Source organism: Triplophysa dalaica, chromosome 1 (assembly GCF_015846415.1).
Source record: "Triplophysa dalaica isolate WHDGS20190420 chromosome 1, ASM1584641v1, whole genome shotgun sequence".
Lineage (NCBI taxonomy): Eukaryota > Metazoa > Chordata > Actinopteri > Cypriniformes > Nemacheilidae > Triplophysa > Triplophysa dalaica.
The window spans coordinates 32,955,703-32,978,346 of record NC_079542.1 but is presented as its reverse complement, the minus strand read 5'-3'; the positions used below and the strand labels follow the sequence as shown (position 1 = coordinate 32,978,346).

At 37.5% G+C, this 22,644-nt stretch overlaps 1 protein-coding gene across 5 annotated transcripts in view; it reads left to right on the top strand.

Annotated features, from left to right (window-relative positions):
* The window catches only part of il16 (interleukin 16), a 32,259-nt gene that overhangs the window by 2,325 nt on the left and 7,290 nt on the right, over positions 1-22,644 (top strand). For 2 of the 5 annotated variants that reach the window (XM_056751114.1, XM_056751106.1), the window contains exons 1-15: positions 1,007-1,195; positions 7,003-7,397; positions 10,150-10,262; positions 10,380-10,500; positions 13,338-13,439; positions 15,214-15,322; positions 16,291-16,439; positions 17,513-17,626; positions 18,627-18,741; positions 18,883-18,956; positions 19,128-19,332; positions 21,085-21,202; positions 21,275-21,407; positions 21,545-21,644; positions 21,741-22,213. In XM_056751114.1, coding sequence (XP_056607092.1) covers positions 1,183-1,195; positions 7,003-7,397; positions 10,150-10,262; positions 10,380-10,500; positions 13,338-13,439; positions 15,214-15,322; positions 16,291-16,439; positions 17,513-17,626; positions 18,627-18,741; positions 18,883-18,956; positions 19,128-19,332; positions 21,085-21,202; positions 21,275-21,407; positions 21,545-21,644; positions 21,741-22,213 — 2,334 coding nt within the window. In that variant the 5' untranslated portion in view covers positions 1,007-1,182. Of the gene's footprint in view, positions 1-1,006; positions 1,196-7,002; positions 7,398-10,149; positions 10,263-10,379; positions 10,501-13,337; positions 13,440-15,213; positions 15,323-16,290; positions 16,440-17,512; positions 17,627-18,626; positions 18,742-18,882; positions 18,957-19,127; positions 19,333-21,084; positions 21,203-21,274; positions 21,408-21,544; positions 21,645-21,740; positions 22,214-22,644 lie in introns of those variants that run through there. The other 3 variants (XM_056751087.1, XM_056751097.1, XM_056751122.1) reach the window with 3 other exon arrangements.

The window sequence follows — 22,644 nt, the reverse complement described above, 5'->3', positions numbered from 1 at the left end:
TGTCTTGTCTTGTTAGTCTTCCCCTTGATGAACACCTGGAGGTGTTCTTTAATGGGGGGGGGGCTTATGTAATGGTTCCGCCATCTTGTCATATCTATTCTTGGTCTTGGGGCGGAGCCATGCCATAGCCTTAGGTTTTGTGTGGAGAGAGAGCGCGATAGTTTTCCTAGCGCTCTTCTATACTCTCTCTCCGGTCCACGTCTCTGTTCCCGCCATCTCGTTTCCTTGTTACCTTCCCATTAGTGCTTCATTACCCACACCTGGCCATTGTTAATTATCCTTTGTCTGTCTCCCTTTAAAACATCCTTGTGTTCATTGTCCTGTGCTTGTTCATTGTACCTGTACTTTGTTGGTATTGTTCCGTGTCATGTCTTGACTTACCTGTGCATATCTTATCTGTGAATACCTGACCTTGGCTGTTGTTTTGTGACTTTTTTTCGGTTTGTTTTGATTTAGTTTTTGCCCCCTCGTGGAAGTCTTTTCGTTCTTGTCGTTTTATATATTATTTAGTCTTGTCTTTGTCACCCCCCATCGTGGGCTTATATTTTGTTTCTGTTTTGTTTTAAAATAAAACCTTGGTTTACCTGTCATCACCGTCTGCCTGCATCTGGTTTCTTCTGCCTTGTCAAACCCTGACATCTGAGACTCAGATGAGAGTTAAACAAAAGCTCAAAAATCAATTCAGTGCAATAATTAAGTCTGAATTGTTAACATTTCTGGTATTACATTCAGTCATTTAGCAGACGCTTTTATCCAAAGTGTCTGGTATCTGCCCAGTTGAGTAGGTCTTAGGTCACTTAGGGATGCAGAAAGTGTCTCTCTCTCTCTCTCTCTCTCTCTCTCTCACTCTCTCACTCTGACAGGAAGGGGGCTGTGATTTGGTGGTAAGCTCTATGAGACGGCGCTTGTGTTCAGCGGGCTGCTAGAAAGGGAGGGTAGGCGGCAGTTACAAATACTCCTCTTAGCTTTCAGACAGCCTCTGGCAGCACTCTAAGCGAGAGAGGCTGAGACGGATGGAGGGAGGAAAAAATTCTCCAAACACACAAGAGGGACTTGTTTAGCTGCGGACCTGTATCATGTTGAACTGACCAGCGTCTTTTCCTTCTGGAATACTCTAGAAAACAACCGCTTTCCATCGAGACTGTCCCTTAAGGCAACTCGTGGGTGCTTCAAGAAGCCAACATGATCAGCTTTGGTGAGTGTTGTGTCTGATTCCTTCCCAATGGAATAGGACGCCTTAACCTGAATTTAAACTTAGAAACAGATGTGCAGACTCCAAACTTTGGGATACTTAACCACACAAAGTTAACAATGTCAGGTTCCCTGGCATACAGCGCATTCAGAAAATTGCATGGCATGCAAACATTGTCGTAGCCACAAAACCGCGGTGTATCCCGGAGCTCGTGCGCCGCTCGCTTCCTAAACACCAGACGCTGTTTGTCATAATAAGATCAGATGGAGACAGGAGCATCTCTCAGCTAAACCCATACAATCCTGTCAATGCATTAGTGGTGGATATCTCTGCTGATTCATACTCTCATGTTGCACGTCTGTCTGAGGATAAGCTACAATTAATATCATCAGAATTTTAGATGTTTTGCTTGTAAAAATGAACGCTTTAAAATGATCTAAAGTGGTGTTTGTGATCAGTTGCATGCAGGGTTTGTTTCGTGTAATTGCATAATATGGAAATGCGTGATCAGAAAAAGCACTGGTTGCTCCCACAAAAGGTTTTCATTAGTGGAAAAGTGTTTACACATTTATAAACAATGACTTGGTGAATGTGATTATGGGATGCGTAATAAAAAGAAAAATGTGAAGAGCACAGAAAAGAAACACAAATTCTGGATACCAGCTGTTCAGTGATGTTGCAAGCTTGTAAATCACCGTCTTATAAACACAACATGAACATTTTATATTACATTGTACAAGAAAGTGTAGGTGGTGCATGCTAGTGCGACCCTATAGTGGAACCTTAAATCCACTTAGAAACACCCTCGCAACCAAATAGCAATATGTTACAACCATTTGGAAAACTTTCGCAACAAAATAGAAACACATTGGCCTTTATCATCATCAAAGACATATTACTTTAGCAACTAAGCATAGCTCCCTAGCAACCACAATTTGTTACTCCCATGCAGAGAAATACATTGTTCTATATAATAGCTGTTAATGTGTATTAAATCATTTCAAATAAATGTAACTTTTATGTAGAATAATACAGTGTTGATATATTTCAATAATATAATACATTCAAGGATACACGCTTTTCATATATTGAAAAATATAAGCACTTGGTTTCAATATGTGAAAATGTATAATTTCATATATTGCATTATATTTTCCAGTTTATTCACCTTAATTTGTGTTTTGTAAGGGCAAAGATTAGGTAGATTAATAAATAATATGTGGTGATTCAAGTCGGTTGGGACATTAAAAGAATCGCAGTACATATTTTCTTGCAAACTTGGTAAACGTGGATATGCTGATATTTCTTAAAAAAGGAGAAGTTAGGTAAAGCACATACAAAGTCTTCGTTTGTTTATATTAAAGATAAAATTTCCTGCAAATCTCATATTAATCTTGAGTATCTATGGAGTAGTATTGCATACTTCGTATCTTCGAAGAGCATTTAGTTTGATTACCTTTATAAAAGACAGATACAGCTGTTCGATTATTTCCGAAACACACAACCTCATGCACATTTATGGGGTGGGGGCAGGACCGAAGCAGGTGCGCACCCATTGCCAATAAAACACAGACATATGACTCAGTTTCACTTACCGTGTGTGGTTCATGACCGGCATCTTTTACTGCCAGGACCGCTCCATCTATCAATTTCAAACGATTTCCAAATCCAGTGTTCAAAATTCATTACCGAAATACGGTGAACCAACAAACACAGCTGAATTTCGTGAACGCAGTACTCTCTCTCTCTCTTGCTCCGGCTGGTTGGCGTATGCGCATGCTCCTTCTCCTGTTCTTCATGGTTGCCGTGTCGGTGTGCTTTTCCTGGAGAATTATCCAATAATGGCCTAAGAAAAGATGTTACGAAACTGATTTTCATGTTCGAAAGGAAACTTTCCGAAACCTCTACGAACGCTGGGGGAATGTATCAAGTCATATGTCCAACTAGTTTTTTGACAAGTTGACCTTGTCAAGAAGGAGAAGACAACACGTTTAACATTGTAAAGAAGACAGAATGCATGAAACACTGTGGCAACCCAGGAGACTTTTGTAATATGAATTTTTTATTTGATTCGGAATTTGTTTTAAAACTGCAAAAGTTTTGTTGTTGGTTATTTTTGATATTTGACATAAAATATATATTTTATGTTACAAAGAAATGTGCAGCATTTTAGAAATAATGAAAGGGTCATTGTTCATTTTTAATTTGCCTAAACTCATTCTGTATTTTTCCTTAAATAAAAACGCATTGTGAGATCAGAATGGTGAATTGCATCGTGAGCTGAGTGAATTGTTACATCCCTAATTATTGTTTTTTTTTGCTGATTGATTACAATTTATTGTACCACATTTAAACTACAAATGTCATGTTTAAATGATGGTTATTGTAAAGAGACAATAGTCAATTTGTGGCTATGGTTTTACTACAGTTAAACTATGATTACTGTAGTAAAACCATGGTTAATTTTTATTAGTGAAACCAACACATAGTTTATAATCCTCTCGTCGTCAGTTTTTAATGCTTTTTGGTGCATCATTCACACACACAGGAAATAGAATGTGAGGTTGTAAGAATAAACACTATGACTGCTCTGTGCCATGATATAAATAACAGTCTACGCATTTCAATACCATACCGTTGCCTTTGAAACGACCACAAATTATGCTGACACGGCTGGAAAATCAATCGCTTAAAAACAGTTTGTGTACCAATAACACAAAGATACCTCTGTTAGTTTACTTCTGCCGTCAAGGAAACTTCAGTTGACTTTTTACCTCATGTCTCTTAACTAAACCCAATTAAAGTCAAGGAAGGTCAGTTCCGGTCTCAAACAAGTCAAATCTGTTTTAACGTTACATTAACCTGAACCCTCGACTTGGGTTTGAATGCCGGCATGTCTTCACCAGGCCTCTTAAAGAGACAGTTAACCCAAAAACACCCTCACGTCATTTAAAAGCTGTGTCTCTGTTTAACATTAATGAAGATATTTTGAGAAATGTCTCCGTGGTTTGGTGTTCATACAATGGAATTCAATGAAGGCCAACGTTATTTAGTTATCAACGCACTTGAAAATATCTTCTTTTGTGTTCTGAAGAAGAATGACATGAGCAGGAGTAAATGATGAAATAATTTTCAGTTTCAGATGAACTTTTCTTTTAAATAGCTTAGCCAGAAAGTTAATCTTATTGGTCTATCAACACTATTAAAAAGAGCAAACGAAAGACCACCCAATCAAGTCCTGAACATTTGAAGCAAAGAGCCAAAAGATTGAGCCAAAGAGATGAGCTAAGCGCTTGCGACACATGTTGGCAAATATGTTGCTTTAGCTAGTCTAAACATTAGCGCAAGTAATGTTTCATCATGAAGAACCTAACACATCTCAATCGTTTATATTAGCTGGTCCAGAAACTTTCAAACATACACTGTGGATTCCAACAGAATCTCATGGCTTTTATAGTTACTAGTTTATGAGGCGACGGATAAATATGAATTTGTACCAACTCTGCCTTTGCGCCAGTGATGGTTAGGTTTAGAGGTGTGGTGAGTAGTGGGGCTTCATCATTGCTTTTTACAGGTTTTTGCTCGATTCACATTGTTCGAACTCGTACAAAGTATAGCTGACTCATAAAAGAGTGATTTCTTTAAGATCAGTCTGGGTAGGCTCCGCACCAAATACCCAAAAGTCTACTCGTCCACTGAAAATAGGTTCTACCTGAAAGACTTTGGAGACAAGATGACAAAACAATGAACATTCATTAAACAACTGACAAATGAAAGGTAGAAAGATATTATATGATAAAGTTATTTGGCGTAGGCCCCGTCCGTAGCTCGCATCAGGAGGTTCGCAGATTCTTGCACTTCCTACCTGAAGATAAAGACAGGGGCGCAGCTAACCCCCGGATTAATGGACAGGGACCATCCTGGTGGTGGTAGGGAGGATGTGGATGAATGTCGGCGGCATCAACTGCGAACGCAAACATAGAGTAAGCAACGATGTTATGTAATCCAAGTGTTAGATTAGCATTGGTTAGATCTATACGTAATAGGTGACATAGCATTAGAGTCTTCCTGGCAGAAGTTGCGCTAAAGCTTACATTTCTATACGCTTTTTACAATCAAATCAGGTTAAACAAACATACAATAAATGTATAAATACACAAAGCAGGAAAATGCAAAACATAATAATGGATAAAATAGGGCATTTTCTATTTAAAAAAATCAACATGAAATTTCTTCTCGTTTTTGTCTGCCATTTTGCACTTTTTTTGTACCTCTTCGCAATGCATTATGGGACTTCTTTGTAAATCAAACAAAGTTGTGAATTTGAAACAATCTGTATTGCCTTCAGTTCACTTGGTTTCGGTACAAAGTCTGCAATATTCAAAAGCCTACCGATGTTTGATGTATACTGCTAACCAGACTGGGCAAGTTGTGCTATCAGTAAGTGTTAAAATGCCTTCTGGACACTGGAGGCATTCATCAGTATTTGTGGTTTGGCCTTTTGCTGCATCGGTGCCAGAAAAAAACACACGGGGGTCCGTATAATGCTGTGCTTAAGAGTGGGAGCTGGGCCAATAAAGTTTTTCTTCGCAGAGGTCATAATGTTTGCAGACTTTAACAGGCGAGAAACTGCCCCTTTAAATTCCCCTGTGAACAATCTGAACAACATTGAGTGCAACGTCCATATAAGAGATTAATGTAAAGGAGCTATGGATTGGATGTCAAATAAATGATTGGTAGATGTGATGAGACAGATTAAGAATGTGCGTGACAGTCATGTGTCCCAGAACAAAACAAAAGTAGATTTCGCACCCAAACAACAGTACTGTCAAAATGTATATATGATTTCATAGGGTCCAGGTCACACAAAAGAACCCTGAAGGTTTCCTTCAGACAAGAACACAAATGACTTTTGTTTAGTATATACTTGAGAAGGCCATGCACTGCGTAAACCCTTCTGTGGTACAGAAATGATCAATCTTGCCACCAGCAGGTGACCATGACATCATTCTATTGAAACACTTTGTCCAGTAAGTACTGTGTGTTTTAGACACCAGCCGTCACAGTATATTCCCACATGTCATAGTGGATATGAGCTCATCTCGCATGTGTTCATTAATGTATGTGCAGATGCTCATTTATAATGCATGATCGCGTGATCCCTTTATGTCTGTGAGACAAAAAACACGAAGCCATTGGGTTTCCTCGGTTTATAATAACGCTTCTACTTTTACAGATGAATTTTGACCAAATTGCATTGAAGTAGGAAGCTTGACTATCTTGTTATATGAATGTAATCATAATTGATTCAGTTCGGAAGTCATTTAATAGCGTTGTGTGTTGAACAGACATCAATTTGTCAATTCAAGACATAATTTGCAAATAATCATGACCACTTAAGCTTGTATGATTGATGTTCAGATTCAAGAATGCATGTTGATGTTATAGACACATTCGACTAAACTTGTTCTTGAACGTGTCACAACTGAACATGATGTCGAAGTCACGATGGCTTCACTTTGGATAGTTTTAGGTCCTTTTAAGGAGCTGTGTGAACTCAATTCCTCAAAAATCTCCTTTTCTGTAAATAATGGAACACTTTTTGTTTGGGATCCGCCGTCTATTCCTGTCGTATATTTTTGCAATTCCCTGACAAGTCATGGGCAATGCTTTCCCTTTTCTCTGCCGCCGTGGAGCTCAGAAGAAGAGCGTTCTTATTTGCGCCTGCCGCCGCTGTGATTTCTGAGAACACTTAGAGCACAGGAGAACGGCAGGACCTAACTGAATTTTCTAATTGCTTTCTTCTGCAGAGCGGCCCCCTCCATTAGCAGTGATGCATCCTGGGAGAGAACCTCCCTCTGTGGCCATCATGCCTCTGAGAAACACCCACCACCAACAACTGCATCACAGGAGGAGAACCAAGAGGATGGAGAGAGGGAAACCTGGCTTACGCTCCAAGAAATTGTCCGTACTGTCCCGTTCGCTCATCATCTGCAGCTCCAGTACCAATGAGGGGGCGTCTAGCCAGGAGGAGAGGAACCGGGAGGCATGGGATGAGGGGTACTACAGGGACCCGCCGGAGGGGTCGGTGGGAAACTCAAAAAAGTTTATAGCAAGGAGCGTCAGCGTGCAGACCCCCGTTCAAGCGTCTCAGAGGGGTCAAGAGGGCCCTAAAAGAGCAATGAGGAGGTCATTCTCCATTAAGGTACGTGATGACATCACCGCTGCTGCAAAGGTTCTCCTGTTGACATCTTTTATTGTTTTTCTCATTCTGCCTGCAAACTGTTTGTTTGCCAAATTAAGTGAGGTGCTTAAAAGAAAAAAAGTCACAAAGTGACAATAAATCTTATTAAAGTATATATATGTATACGTATGAATGTGACAGTGTTGAATTATTGAACCAAGTCCATTAGTCATTCCGATTTTTGCATAGGACCGCACATAGTTTTTACTGCAATGACTGCAGCAAGCTCAACGTTCAAATGAAAAATTGCTTCACAAAAAAACTAAAGGTTAAGTTTAATGAAATAAATTTTATTTATGTGAAAGAAGTGCATGCAAATTAGACTGTACTGTCAAGAAAACATCTGGGCATTCAAGAGTTAAAGGGATAGTTCACCCTCATGTCATTCCAGACCTGCATGAGTTATTTTCTGCAGAACACAAAAGAAGAAATTTCGAAGAATGTTTATAACCAAACTACATCAAACCCCATTGACTTCCATTATATGAGCACAAAACATTTACTAAATACTCTAATATCTACTTCTTTGTTCCACTGAAGAAAGAGCCATAAACATATTTTAAACACACATAAGGCTGAATACATGATGACAGATTTTCATTTTTGCATGAAAAGTTGCCAGATAAAAGAATCCCATTGCAATAAGCGTTTAATATCAATTGTCATACAACAAGTTCATGCACTATGTAAGCCTGTGTACTTCATAAACAGCTTGAGATGAATCTTCATGAATCATAATCACATGGCTGATGTGATGGGAGATTGTGTGGTCCTCCCAGCGCATTACATCAGCACAAAAGAGAGCTTGTTATGATACAGAGTCACAGAACAAACTCTCACGCAAGCCACACAGAACACTTGTCTAAAGACATTTAGTCCAAAAGCACAACATTCTGAAAAAATGCCTCTGACCTTTACACAACATTTAAAAAGTGTTGTCACAATGTTTATTTTGAAATAGCCCTGCTTGGACACAAATGAGATTAAGGCTTCCGTTTGAATTAAATGCCAAAGCTCTGCGACCAGATATTTGCAGCTTAGTCTCACCATGACCCACTCACAAAGACAGGAAAATATCAACCTGATTTCACTAGGTGATGAATTTGTTTCAAATTGTAATGATCATGACGGCTTGCTTGCTTGTTTGTTTACGTGTGTGTGTGCGAGCGCTTGTTTGCGTGTTTGCTTGCTTGTGAGTTATGCACAGTTTAGCTCCAACTACAATCAAACACACCTGATTCAGCTAATCAACATCTTCAGGATACTAGAAACTTCCAAGCAGGTGTTTATAGCTGGCTGCAGCTAAACTGTGCAGAGCTGCGGCCCTCAAGGAACTGAGTTTGACACCACTGGTTTAATAGCTTTTTTGCGTTTTAGGTTTTTTTATTTGCATGCTTGTTTGTTTGTTTGTTTGCACGATTGTTTGTTTGTTTGCAGGATTGTTTGTTTGTTTACATACTTTTTTTGTTTGCTTGCTTAATTGTTTGTTTAATTGCTTAGTGGCTTTTTTGCATGTTTGTTTGTTAATTAGCATGCTTGTTGGTTTGGATGTCTGTTTGTTTGCTTCTGTGCTTGTTTGTGTGTTTGCTAGCTTGCATGCTTGTTTACTTGGGTCCTTGTTTGTTTGTGTGTGTGTTTGCTTGCTCGGTTGCTTGCTTGCTTATGTGTTTGTTTGTTTGTTTGCTTGCTTGCTTGCTTGTGTGTTTCCTTGTTTGTTTGTTTGCATGCCTGTTTGTTTGCTTGTGTTATTGTTTGTTTGTTTGCATGCCTGTTTGTTTGCTTGTGTTATTGTTTGTTTGTTTGCATGCCTGTTTGTTTGCTTGTGTTATTGTTTGTTTGTTTGCATGCCTGTTTGTTTGCTTGTGTTATTGTTTGTTTGTTTGCATGCCTGTTTGTTTGCTTGTGTTATTGTTTGTTTGTTTGCTTGTTTTCATGCCTGTTTGTTTGCTTGTGTTATTGTTTGTTGTTTGCATGCCTGTTTGTTTGCTTGTATGCTTGTTTGCTTGCTTATTTGTGTGTTTGGTTGGTTGGCCGGTTGCATTTCAAATCAGAAAATAAAAATAAAATAAAAACATATATTTTGCTTATTTAGTTCATCCATCCATCCATCCATTTTCTACCGCTTATCCGAACTACCTCGGGTCACGGGGAGCCTGCGCCTATCTCAGGAGTCATCGGGCATCAAGGCTTATTTAGTTCAATTTTGTCCAAATATATATTTTGCTGTCTGATATGGTTATTATAGTTCACTCAAACATAAACTATTAAGACATTTCTGTTAACTGAAATCAAATATTATTTGAAAGACATAAACTAAATGAAAAGTAGAAATGTTGGCTCTGCATGAAACTGAAATGAATCAAACAGCAATATCGTAAAAAAATGGCAAATTTACCTTCAATGAAATGTATGACAGAATGCTGTGCCTACAATAGCTTTAATCTGCATCTGTGGCTGCTCTTGTTATTTTATCCTCCCAGACTCTTGTAGATACTCATTTTGTCTTAATCCGAAGAACATTGAAGTTCTTTGTAGTGTGGTTCTTTATATTATGTCACTAATGTGGTTCATGGTCTAATAAAACATAGTTATTATGAGCACAATGACTGTCAAACCCTTAACTTTTGATTTTGATGTTTTCGGCTCTTAATGTTTTTTTTTTAAATGTGGGAATAGTGCTGCCCTTGTTTAACTCTCTAACTTTGTGGAACAGGAGAGCAGTTTCTGGAGAATGTGTGTCACCACTCGGGAGGAGGGGCTGCACGCGGGCGAAAGCGACCTCCTGTCCAATGACAATGGCAGCACTGTTGGTGGAGATTTGCACAGGTAAAAATCACCCCTGTTCTAATAAACCTCCTACTCACGTGTTTCCATGAAAAATGCAGGAAAGCAAAGCTTTACATGTAACAGTGTGAACGTAAGTGCCTTGTTTTCTGTCTCCAGGGACACTTATATCTACTTTGGAGACAGACTCGCCCCATTTAACGGACTGACTGTAAGCGATCAAAGCAAACAGGAGCCTGATGTGGAGAAAGGGAGTGTGTGTAGAACCACCAGTACTGATGTGAGACATGTAATGTTTTTCTGACCACTGGTCCAATAACAGGTTTATGGAGATTTCAATATGAACATTTCTATGATCAAATTCTTTAAAATTTGAGACTATTCTATTCAGATACAGTACAAATGTTTTTGACTTTTAGAGACGCACCAATACACAACATATCCTCCAATACTGATTGTTCAGAGTGATATCTACAGATACTAATATTGACTCCAAAGATTAAATTGATATTTTTTAACTTTCAGAATGTTTAATTATTGATATAATATTGAACACCAAACAGAGCATAAATTCATTGCATTTATTTGTACTCTTTTGATTGACAGGAAATATTGGTCCTGATCATAGGCTGTTTTTAAACTATTGTTTAATAGCCGATATACAGTAGTATGAAAATTGCTTTTATGGACTGATGCCGATTATTGACCAATATATCGCTACATCTCTAGTTTTAATAGTTATATTGATATTTTGTTTTTCTTTTTTGTTGCATGTCTGACTGTACGAATGTGATCCCACCTATAAGCCTGACACATGATGTCCTTTTCTAGAGTTTTATGTCATCGGCCACATTTATTGGAGAAAATTGTGATTGCAATGGTTTGTTCAAACATGTACAACTAGGGGTGAAGGACTATAGATTTTTGCCTACAATAATAGGAATATGTTTGGAACCTCAAAATTTCAGAAGCCAAATTGTGGCCAAATTCGTAAATTGTTCACTCGGCTTTCTTCAGTATTTTAGTGTTGTTTTCCAGTAAAATAAATACTTAAAAATCTTTAACCTAAAATGCATTTACACTCCAAATTAAATGATTAAATAAACTGAATTATGTAAAAAATATTACACTTATTATATATTGAACTATTAAACATATTCAAATTAAATAGAAAAAAATACAAATCTATTTTCATCTCCCCATGGGTTATTTTTTTAGCTCTATACTCTTTACACTGCAAACAATGACATTCTTAATGAGCATTTTTGTCTTGTTTTTAGTGAAAATATCTACAACTTCTTAAATCAATATCCATTACAATTACTTGAAAAGAAAAGTGTCCTAAGATATTTGGTCATGTTTTATGAAAAAGAATGTAAGAATTAAGTAAGTTTATAGTAAAAACAAACAAAAAAATCTGTCCATGGGGTGAGAAAAATAAACTTGACTTTAGTTTGACCTTTTTTCTCAAGTACTTATTTCAAGTTTATTTTTCGCACCCCATGGACAGATTTTTTGCTTGTTTTATAATAAACTTAACTTAATTCTTATATTATTTTTCATAAAACAAGACCAAATATCTTCGGTCACTCTCTTGTTAAGTATTTGTATTTTGATTTAAGAATGTTTAGATATTTGTACTACAAAACAAGACAAAGACACTTTACAAATACATGTATGTTAGCTTTAGACTCACTTATGCTCTGAAAGGATTTTAGTAAAATCCTAAAGTAATATCGGAAACATTAATACAATAGTGTTTTCCTATGGGTATAGTTGATTGTAGATTAGCACAGATGTCTATTCTGAGAGTTCTGAAAATGTCAGACGGCCAAATAACTTCACTCCTACATGCTTCTGATAGTGGGCGGACATGGCTGCGAAAACAGGCGCTGACAAAACATGTGTTGTTCTCATTAGATTGAAACCAAAACGAGCAGAAGTTTTGTGGTCCGGTTGAGAATGTTTCTAGTCAGCCTTGATACAAAAATACTCGCTGTCAAACTGATCGAGTTGACCTAACTTAAAAAACAAAGTATGCAAGTCTTTGTCTTAAAGTATGCAAGTCCATAAAAGTCAACTTTTTTATGTTCTTCATTCTTACATGATCTGAATTTTATTTCTGCATTCCTCCATTTATTTTCTTTTTCATTCATTTATTAAACATTTATCTTTATTTATATTTAAGGCACAATTTGTCCTGTTAATGAAAATATTAGTGGACCTTCATCATGTCTGAGACAAGAATAAGATCTGCAGTCTCAGAACATTTATGTTAAGACACATTTTAAAGGAGTAGTTCACTTTCAAAATAAATGTTCATGATAATTTACTCACCCCCGTGTCATCAAAGATGTTTAAGTATTTGTTTCTTTAGTCGAAAAGAAATGAAGGTTTTTGATGTAAACATTCCAGGATTTTTCTGCATATAGTGAACTTCAATGGACTCCAAAGGGTTGAAGGTCAAAATGACAGTTTCAGTGCAGATTCAAAGGGCTTTAAACGATACCAGATGATGAATAAGGGTCTTATCTAGTGAAACGATCAGTCATTTAAAAAAAACGTACAGTATATGCTTTATAAACACAAATTCTTGCCTTGCTCTGTTCTGCGACGCGCGTTCATGACTTCATGACGTAATTACAGTGAAAACTTGTAAACACTGACTCGGTACTTCTGCCTACGTCCAGCATGACCTTCTCAATGTAATAATATATTACATGAAGTCGTGAGCGCCCATCCCAGAGCAGGCGAGCATTTGTGTTTTAAAGAAGCAAATACATAAACATCTTGGATGACATGGGGGTGAGTAAATTATCATGAACATTTATTTTGAAAGTGAACAACTCCTTTAACGTCTAATGTAAATACATCATATTTATATGTGGAGTGTTTGGACATTTTACTGGAAAACAAATGTGAACGTTTTTAGTCAGACCAAAAGAGAATCCGTTCAGTCAAGAAAGACACTGCGCAGATTTAGTATAAACTAATTTGATCCAGCATGGAAAAAGAAACACAAAATCGTACAATATGTCACAGCTTACAGTATGATTCACTCACATATTTAAGGAAATTATATTAATGTTAGTCAGTTGTTCTGGTGTGTTTTTGCAGCAGGATTTCTTTCCATGTGAAAGCAGAAAGGTCAATGAATCGGACAAGCTTGGCTACAGGTTTGAAGAAAGGGAAACATTAGGAAACAACAATAATGTAAAGGTGAGAGTAAAATCAAGACTCACAATTCTCCACAGTTAACTTTGCGGAATATTATAGTTTTTATAACAAATAAGTCTCTGTGTGAAGTTTTTCCCATTTTCTTTTTTTTAACTGTGTAAAGCATTTCTGCCCAATGATTCTTACACAAGAAGTTTCTATCAGTTGACATACAGTTGAAAGAAAAAGTATGTGAACCCTTTGGGCTTACTTGGATTTCTTCATAAATTGGTCATAAAATGTGTTCTGATCATCATCTAAGTCACAACAATAGAGAAACACAGTCTGCTTAAACTAATACCGCACAAACATTATACGTTTTCATGTTTTTATTGAACACAACATGTAAACATTCATAGTGCAGGGTGGAAAAAGTATGTGAAACCCTAGGCTAATGACTTCTCCAAGAGCTAATTGGAGCCAGGAGTCAGCCAACCTGGGGTCCAATCAATGTGATGAGAATGGATGTGTTGATTAAAGCTGGCCTGTCCAATAAAAAACACACACCAGTTTTGAGTTTGCTGTTCTGAAGAAGCGTTGTCTGATGTGAACGATGCCTCGCACAAAAGAGCTCTCAGAAGACCTACGATCAAGAATTGTTGACTTACATAAAGCTGGAAAGGGCTACAAAAGTATATCTAAAAGCCTTGATGTCCATGTGTCCACGGTAAGACAGATTGTCTAGAAATGGAGAAAGTTCAGCACTGTTGCTACACTCCCTAGGCGTGGTCGTCCTGTAAAGATGACTGCAAGAGCACAGCGCAGAATGCTCAATGAGGTGAAGAACAATCCTAGAGTGTCAGCTGAACACTTACAGAAATCTCTGGCACATGCTAACATTTTTGTTGACAAATCTACAATAAGGAAAACATTAAACAAGAATGGACTTCATGGGAGGACACCACGGAGGAAGCCACTGCTGTCCAAAAAAAACATTGCAGCACGTTTGAAGTTTGCAAAAGAGCACCTGGATGTTCCACAGCACTACTGGCAAAACATTCTGTGGACAGATGAAACCAAAATTGAGTTGTTTGGAAAGAACACACAACGCTATGTGTGGAGAACAAAAGGCACAGCACACCAACATGAAAACCTCATCCCAACTGTGAAATATGGTGGAGGGCATCATGGTTTGGGGCTACTTTGCTGCCTCAGGCCCTGGACGGATTACTGTCATCGATGGAAAAATAAATTCCAAAGTTTATCAAGACATTTTGCAGGAAAACTTAAGACCATCTGTCCACCAACTGAAGCTTAATAGAGGATGGACGATCCAACAGGACAACGACCCAAAGCATAGAAGTAAATCAACAACACAATGGCTTCAACAGAAGAAAATACGCCTTCTGGAGTGGCCCAGTCAGAGTTCTGACCTCAACCCGATTGAGATGCTGTGGCATGACCTCAAGAGAGCGATTCACACCAGACATCCCAAGAATATTGCTGAACTGAAACACTTTTGTAAAGAGGAATGGTCCAAAATTTCTCCTGATCGTTGTGCAGGTCTGATCTGCAACTATAGGAAACGTTTGGTTGAGGTTATTGCTGCCAAAGGAGGGTCAACCAGTTATTAAACCCAAAGGTTCACATACTTTTTCCACCCTGCACTGTGAATGTTTACATGTTGTGATCAATAAAAACATGAAAACGTATAATGTTTGTGCGGTATTAGTTTAAGCAGACAGTAAAATTTTCACATACTTACGATTTATTTGACCACCTTAGAACAAATTAAGACTGTCTGTGTGTGTGTGTGTGTGTGTGTATGATTGTGTAGATGCCAGTAATAAAGGTGTCAGAAGATAACAGCAAGAACTGTGAGGACGAGAGTGATGATCTGAACTGTCAAGAGACATCCTGCAAGAGATCTCGCTCCAACTCCACCAGTAAGACAAACTTACATAGACCACATGTAGTGTACAAACAGGGGGCGGGGCATCAGGTTCTCACATAGTAAGCCATTCTATCAAGAACTTGTCCCATTCATATTTCACACTAAAATCAAACAAACAAACCAAAAATAGGAAATGAAGATTTATATTTTCATTGTGTCAGTTATTACAAGTATTACATGAGTATTCTGATAAATTGTGGCTGCTTCAAAACAAAACAAATGGTAAAAAATGGTATATTTCAAATAAGTAAACATTAGCTCTTTTTAATACTACTCTTGGTTAAAATGGCAAAACCCACAGACATACATGAAGGGTGACCAGCCCATTACAGTGATTTATAAAAACAAAAATGAAGATAAAAGGTTAATCTTTCAGCAAGAAAAAATATGTGAATAGATTATTTTTTAATAAATATTTTTTGTTTATTATTAACAGTAAATTAATTAATTTAACAGTAAATATTTATACATTTAAATTGATATATTTTAAAAGTAGTTCTTGAATCTTAAATTTCAGTGAATTAGTTTTATTTACAATAAATATATACAAAATACTGCCTCATGTTCACTTTTTTTAAATATGAAGCAATCTTTCATGTATTATGTTATGACATAATGAATAACACTACAGGACACCAAAACAGTCAACTCCATAGTAGGCCTTGCTTTCTGTACACAATTCATTTTCTGTTTTATTATGGTGAAATATGACCTGGACAAGGACACAGGTTTTGTATAAATCTGGCATCTATGCACATCATTTTTGTTACAAAACTTCATAAACTCTTTAAGAATATATCCCCAGAAGATGCAAACATGTTTTCTCCTTCTGAAAGTACACATACAGTGTTCACTCTTGCCTCACAACAGTAAGCTGATTCATTCCCACTCCGTCAAACTTGCTTTCCAACATGTTGAGGACATTGTCTTACATAACTTCATAAGTCCACGTGGTTTTAGGCGTTCACCCGTACTGGATCGGAGATTTGGACACCATCATTATGAAGACGCCAGAACTGTTCCCGTGTCACGCCCACACCACCGCAGGCTTCTACGGCAACAGAAAGTCTCTCTCTCAACAGCTGGAGTTCCCTCATAGCATTCCACAGGTGAGGTAGAGGGACTTGTACCTATTCTAGACATTCAAGACATATGTCGGATTACAGGCTCTATCACAGGCAGCTTTTTAAAGAAGACACGTCATGGAAAAAAATACATTTGGATTTCTCTTTTGAAATAAAGTGCTTCAATGTTGATATAAATCACAAAGCTCACTTGACCATTTATTGAAATTAAAGTAGGCCAACCAGAAGTTGTGTTGGTCATGACATCACAATCTTAATGTGTGTCCGTCTGTCTACTTTTGCATAATAACACTGCTTCACAAGTGATTCTGTGGTATTGTCCAATCATAGCAGAGATCATTTAAAATACTTCACAAGGTTTTTTTCCCATCTGCTGTTGACGGCCAATCAAAATCTGTTTGAATTCAAAGGGCCAGAACATTCAAAGGTGCGATTAAATAATATCACAATTTTAACCCAAGTTTTTGTTATATGTTATATGTCAATAGCGCAGTTGCCTGAAAATAGCAACGCGTCTGAACACACCTCGTTTTCAGACCAGCATACCCATGGGCGTACAAAGGGGCGCAAATTCATTTGTTATTTAAACAACGTGGTGCAGGATGGGAAACTGAAAACTGTGTCGGGCTGAAACTAGCAAAAACGACTTGCGTCGCACGTGCCGCTGGATTGCGCCGAGTGTATGATAGGGCCCTAAAAGGGAAGATCGCAAAAGTCACATACCAAAGGCAAAAGTGCAAGAACTGTTTAATGAATTCTGGCTCTTTGTCTTGTCTTGACTCTGGCCAGAAAGGAACAAGTACCTTTCACGGTTGCAGATTATTTGAAAGTGGCATTATTACTCTGGTAATTAAATAAATGGTCGTTCCAGTAAGTGCTCCAAGCATCTCTATTCCTCTAAAAGTGCGCTCTCCAAAGTGCTTTTCAGTTCCCATCAGCAAGTGGCCTTTTTAATGAATCTCACACTGCACAGGAAAATAACCGCTAAATAACATTAAAGATAAACGTATCGCTTTGTCTTTGGCACTGAATGTTCCTATTAACCTGCTTAGCATGATATTTGGTTTGTGTTATATTTTTGTTCTCTGTTTATGCAGGCTGTGGTCAGACCGTCTCGTTCTCTGAGTTCTGCACACTTGGGTCACTCCTGCAGCAGCAGCGTTCAAGCGTTCATCATTTCTAACATCGTCCTCATGAAGGGCCATGGAAAGGTAACGAAACATATTTGTACAGTATGTCGCACACAGGACGTAAATATGTCAAAATGTGGACCCACAGGACTTTTTTTTATTTTATTTTCCTTGACTTGGACACATTGACATTTACTTATTTACATAATATAGTGGCTTCATTAAATATGTTAAAACTTCAGCCATTCTTTAAAGCGTATTTCACAGCACACTGTATGATATAAACATCTCACTTTAGGAAAGTTTATAACTTCAAATAAATTGCATAAATAGAGAAAAAGTGAGATGGCTAAAGTTTCACACCGCAATTTTACAATACAATGACACCACAAGTAACCATATAGGTAAATTGATAGTTAACTAGTACTAATACTTGTAGTTTGCTGGAAGTATACTTCAAAGTGTACTTTCATCAAATAAAAATGTGCTACTACTTTATTATACTACAAGTATACCAGTAAGATTTCTTAAAGTGAACTTAACCTCATATATATATTTCTCTTTTTTATATTAATTATCATATTGTTACTATATAAACTCGGTGAAAAAATATACAACTCAATCGAAAGAGTAAACACAACTAGAAAGCAGTTGAAAATACTTCACTTTTAAGTATGAGTAAGAGTAAAGTAAAAAGAGTTAAGAAAAAAGTATAGACTGAATATACTTTGACTTTTATGTCAGTTTACACTTAAGTTTATACTTGGTCAGATATATTTAAGAATCATTTATTATATAAAGAATATACATAAGAATTATTTTTTAAATAAGTAACTTGTTTAACTATTAGCATACTTCATAAAACTTTGTTTTGTCTTCAAATTTGCCAAAATGTCCTGCATCTTAGTAACACAGCTTGTATAATTTTCCTGTTTGTACATAATTTTAGTTTTCTGTCCATGTGTTTACTGTTTGTTATATCTTCCTCAAAAATCTTCTATAAATCTGCTTTGAAAGAATGCAAAACTGTGAAAGTGCAACAGAAATAAAAGTGAATTGAATACTGCACGTGTGTATCTAGGGTCTGGGCTTCAGTATAGTAGGAGGCAGAGACAGCATGTACGGACCGATGGGGATTTATGTGAAGTCCATCTTTCCCGGAGGGGCGGCAGCCGCTGATGGAAGACTACAGGAAGGTGGACTTGTTACATACATATCGCACTGTAATTGATAACGGATGAGTCTATCCTGATCTCTCCGGATATGAAATGATGCATTAGCCGGAAGCTGACAGGAATCTCATATTAGGTAACTGTATTAGTGTTTCTGCTTTACAGGAGATGAAATCCTGGAACTGAACGGAGAATCTCTGCACGGTTTGACCCATGAAGATGCCTTACACAAGTTTAAAGTGAGCAATTCCTTTCAATGCAACATTTTAATTAAATGAACAGTGTCGATATTTAAACTACAAATGTTCATAATAATAATAATAATAATAATATTATTCGGTATCATCACAAACGTGTGCTGTAAACGTCACCGATGTTTACTCTCTATAAACTCTATTTTGTGTGTGAAGCAAGTGAAGAAGGGTTTATTAACTCTGGTGGTGAGGACCAGTCTGCGGGTGGGTGCTCTGCCAGGCAGTCACGGTCAGGTGTCTCAACTGTGTCGATCCAGATCTCTGAGCTCCAGTACAGGTATAAGCCTGGGAGAATATAACTGCCTCAGTAACCCAACAAAACCTCAGGACAGAGTCATGATGGAGATCACGCTACAGAAGGGTCAGTATCAAAGACTAACGATTATGGAGGAACAGTTTAAAGTGGATCTTGCTTTAAATTGCTATTAGTTTATAGCAAGCTTTTGGAACATTAATACAGTAAAGTGTACATATGGTCCTCCTTTGGTTTATCGAGTGTCCTACAACAAGTTTGTATACATAGAAGGTGTAAAAACACTATTATTTCATAATAATTGGCAGTTTTTCTTACCTTACTTCTTGACTGACTCTCAAATGATTCGTTCCGCGATTCATCTATCAAATCCCCTCCTATCCGCTAGCCTAGTCTGATGTGATTGGTCAGGTGGTCTAATCTGATGTGATTGGTCTCCCCTGAATGTGGCTCACTAGCTACAGTGTTTGGGGGAAAAAGCGAATTTTTCGTGGGCAGTCCTAGCAAAACATAGGCGGGGACTATGTGTAGTGACGGACAAGAGACGATTCGTTCGCGTGATTCAGAATCGACTCCTTTTTTTCAAGCCAATAACTTTGTTATTCATTCTTCATACTTTCAAACACGGCAACATTACACACTGCATGAAATGTAATTTTCATGATCTAATGTTATGCACTCTTTAATAGAATGGTTCATACACTTGCAGGGGTATTGTCCCTAGAGGTCATTTCGGATTAAGAATTTGTGATGCCTTGGCCAAACATCTGTGTTTGTGTTTGTTTATTTCTGACCTAACACATTCTTAGATGTGATAAACACTGTGATGAGATGTAAAGCTGTTGCTGATGTTTCACACATCAATCGAATGCTTTCATTTAGAAAGCTGCACACAAATGAGTCCAACTTCTTATGGTTTCCATTACACATACCAACTATTAAAAGCATAGCAAAATGTTGTAGGATGTTTGGACTACTGTAATGGTTAATGACTCTTAATAAAACGAGGTTAAACTTAAAAAGTACACTGAAAGTATGCATTCTTATTTGATATACTTGTCAGCTGCGTTCTGGGGCCGGTTGCATAAACTGCAAGTATACTTTCGCGTAGATAGTATAAATATACTTAACTAGTGGTTTACTGAGAGTATACTTCAAAGTAAATTCATTTTTTGCTACAAGCTATAACTATGTATACTGTTTTGTAGTTGTATGTATGTTGTGTAGTTGCATTACAAATGAAAGATGTGAACTAGTGTACTTAAGTGTACTACTATTGCAAGTGGTATACTTTTCTGAATTAAAAAGTTTGCTGAACTAAAAATATTGTCCCAAGTATGCTGCTAGTACTTTGTAATAAGTATACCTACTACAAAGGGTATAGGTACATATATACTTGAACATTTCTAAATGGGATACTAAACTCGAAAATGTAACTTCTGTTATCATTTACTCACCCTCAAGTTGTTCCAAACCTGTATAAATGTCTTTGTTTGGTTGAACACAAAGAAAGATATTTAGAAGAATGTTCGCGACTGACATATTTGGGGCACCATTGACTACCATAGGATTAAACATTATTGTATAAAGGGCACCTTTGACTCCCGCTTTAATTTTTCCCTAGTAGGGTAGTCAATGATATCCCAGAAATGTCTACATTTTTACAAATTTCTTTTTTGTGTTCAACTCGAGTGTGAGTAAATGATGAGAGAATTTTCATGTTTGGGTGGACTATCCCTGTAAATTTACATAAGAAAACAAATTAGAAGTATATACAGTATATATTTTAAAGCTCTTGCACAAAAATACTGTGTAATATTGTGATCACAACGTAAATGTGTGTGTTTTGTATTTTCTCAGAGTTTGGTGTAGGTTTAGGTATTGGTCTGTGCTGCGTACCTTCAGCCGATTACTGTCCAGGAATCTACATTCATACGCTCTCGCCGGGATCAGTGGCTCACATGGATGGACGTTTAAGGTAGAGATCATCAAAACCCAATGTCATATTCCATTGTTTCATACATTTGATTTCTCTTTGTCGATTCGTCAGGTATGGCGATGAGATCATGGAGATTAATGACACGGTGGTTTGTAGCATGTCGCTGAATGACGTCTACACGGTTCTGAGTCAGTGCAGTCCGGGGCCGGTTCAGATCATCATCAGTCGACACCCCGACCCGAAGGTAGGTCTTCGTTCCTCTCAGAAGTGCAATGTGCTGTAAGAGAGAAACACGGGACACATTATAAAATTGCCATGAGATTGTTTCGGGAGTCAGGTTTTGCTTATCATTTGAAAACGTTGTATAAATTGTGTTTAAAGGTTTCTGAACACCAGTTAAATGAAGCCATCGCTCAGGCAGTGGAGCACAGCAAACTCAAGAGAGACAGGAGTCAATGGAGTATGGACGGATGTAACAGCAGTACGTTCTCCGACTTATGTCATTGATTGACTTGTCAGTTCGGAGCTCAAATAGAAATAGTTATCTATATTAAGGCATGTCTGTATGTGATGTCAGGTCTGAGGAGATCAGATGGCTGTTCTCACAGCAGGCAGAACCGGAGCTCCAGTCAGTTGACCTGCAGACGAGCGCAGAAGCCCATGATCCGCTCCTGCAGCGAAGGAGCTTACAGTCATCACTGTATCCCTGAGAGCGTCAGCACTCAGTCCTTCCTAGAGCCGGATCACGTCACGCGAGTGCACAGCATGGACGTCTCCTTTACCACCAACAGCGACACATCCCTAGCTAACAGACTGTCTCCCTCCTCGTACACGGATGACGATTATAACATTCCCTATAAATGTCCGGTGAATTTCATCCAGCACCAGCCGGTAGATGTGGCTGCAGGTGTGGGACCAGCCACCCGGCAACAGAGATTCTGCAGACGACAAGACGTTAGCGGACGGGGAGCACTGATGGATTCAAGTGACTCCAGTCAAGGTTCACCAGTCAGAGAGAACGATCTACTGGCATCTCAAAGCAACTGTCAGGTAGGCCCTTATAACAAAATATATACATATTATAGCTACATACACAATTTCATAAATTAATTGCACTTTTTATTTTCTGAAGGAGTCATTTACACCACACTTCTTTGAATTGTATCATTTTTAAAACGTTTTTAAAGCTGCAATCCTTAACTTTACAAAAAACAAAAAATTGCTGCTGAAAAATAAAGAATTGTGGAAAAATGCTTATAATATTTTTTTTGTGGTTAACATTCGTTTGACGTCATTTGACTTCAACCCACGTAAAGACAAGTACATAAAGCATTTTTTTCTTTTTTATAGTATTTATTGATGTGTTTGTTTTTATTGACAGTTTTTTCTTTTTATTTGTTAATTTCAGTTTTTGTAATTTGTAATGTCAGTTAAATGGTAAAACCTTGTACATGTAGTTCTTTATTTCTATCTTCTGTTTC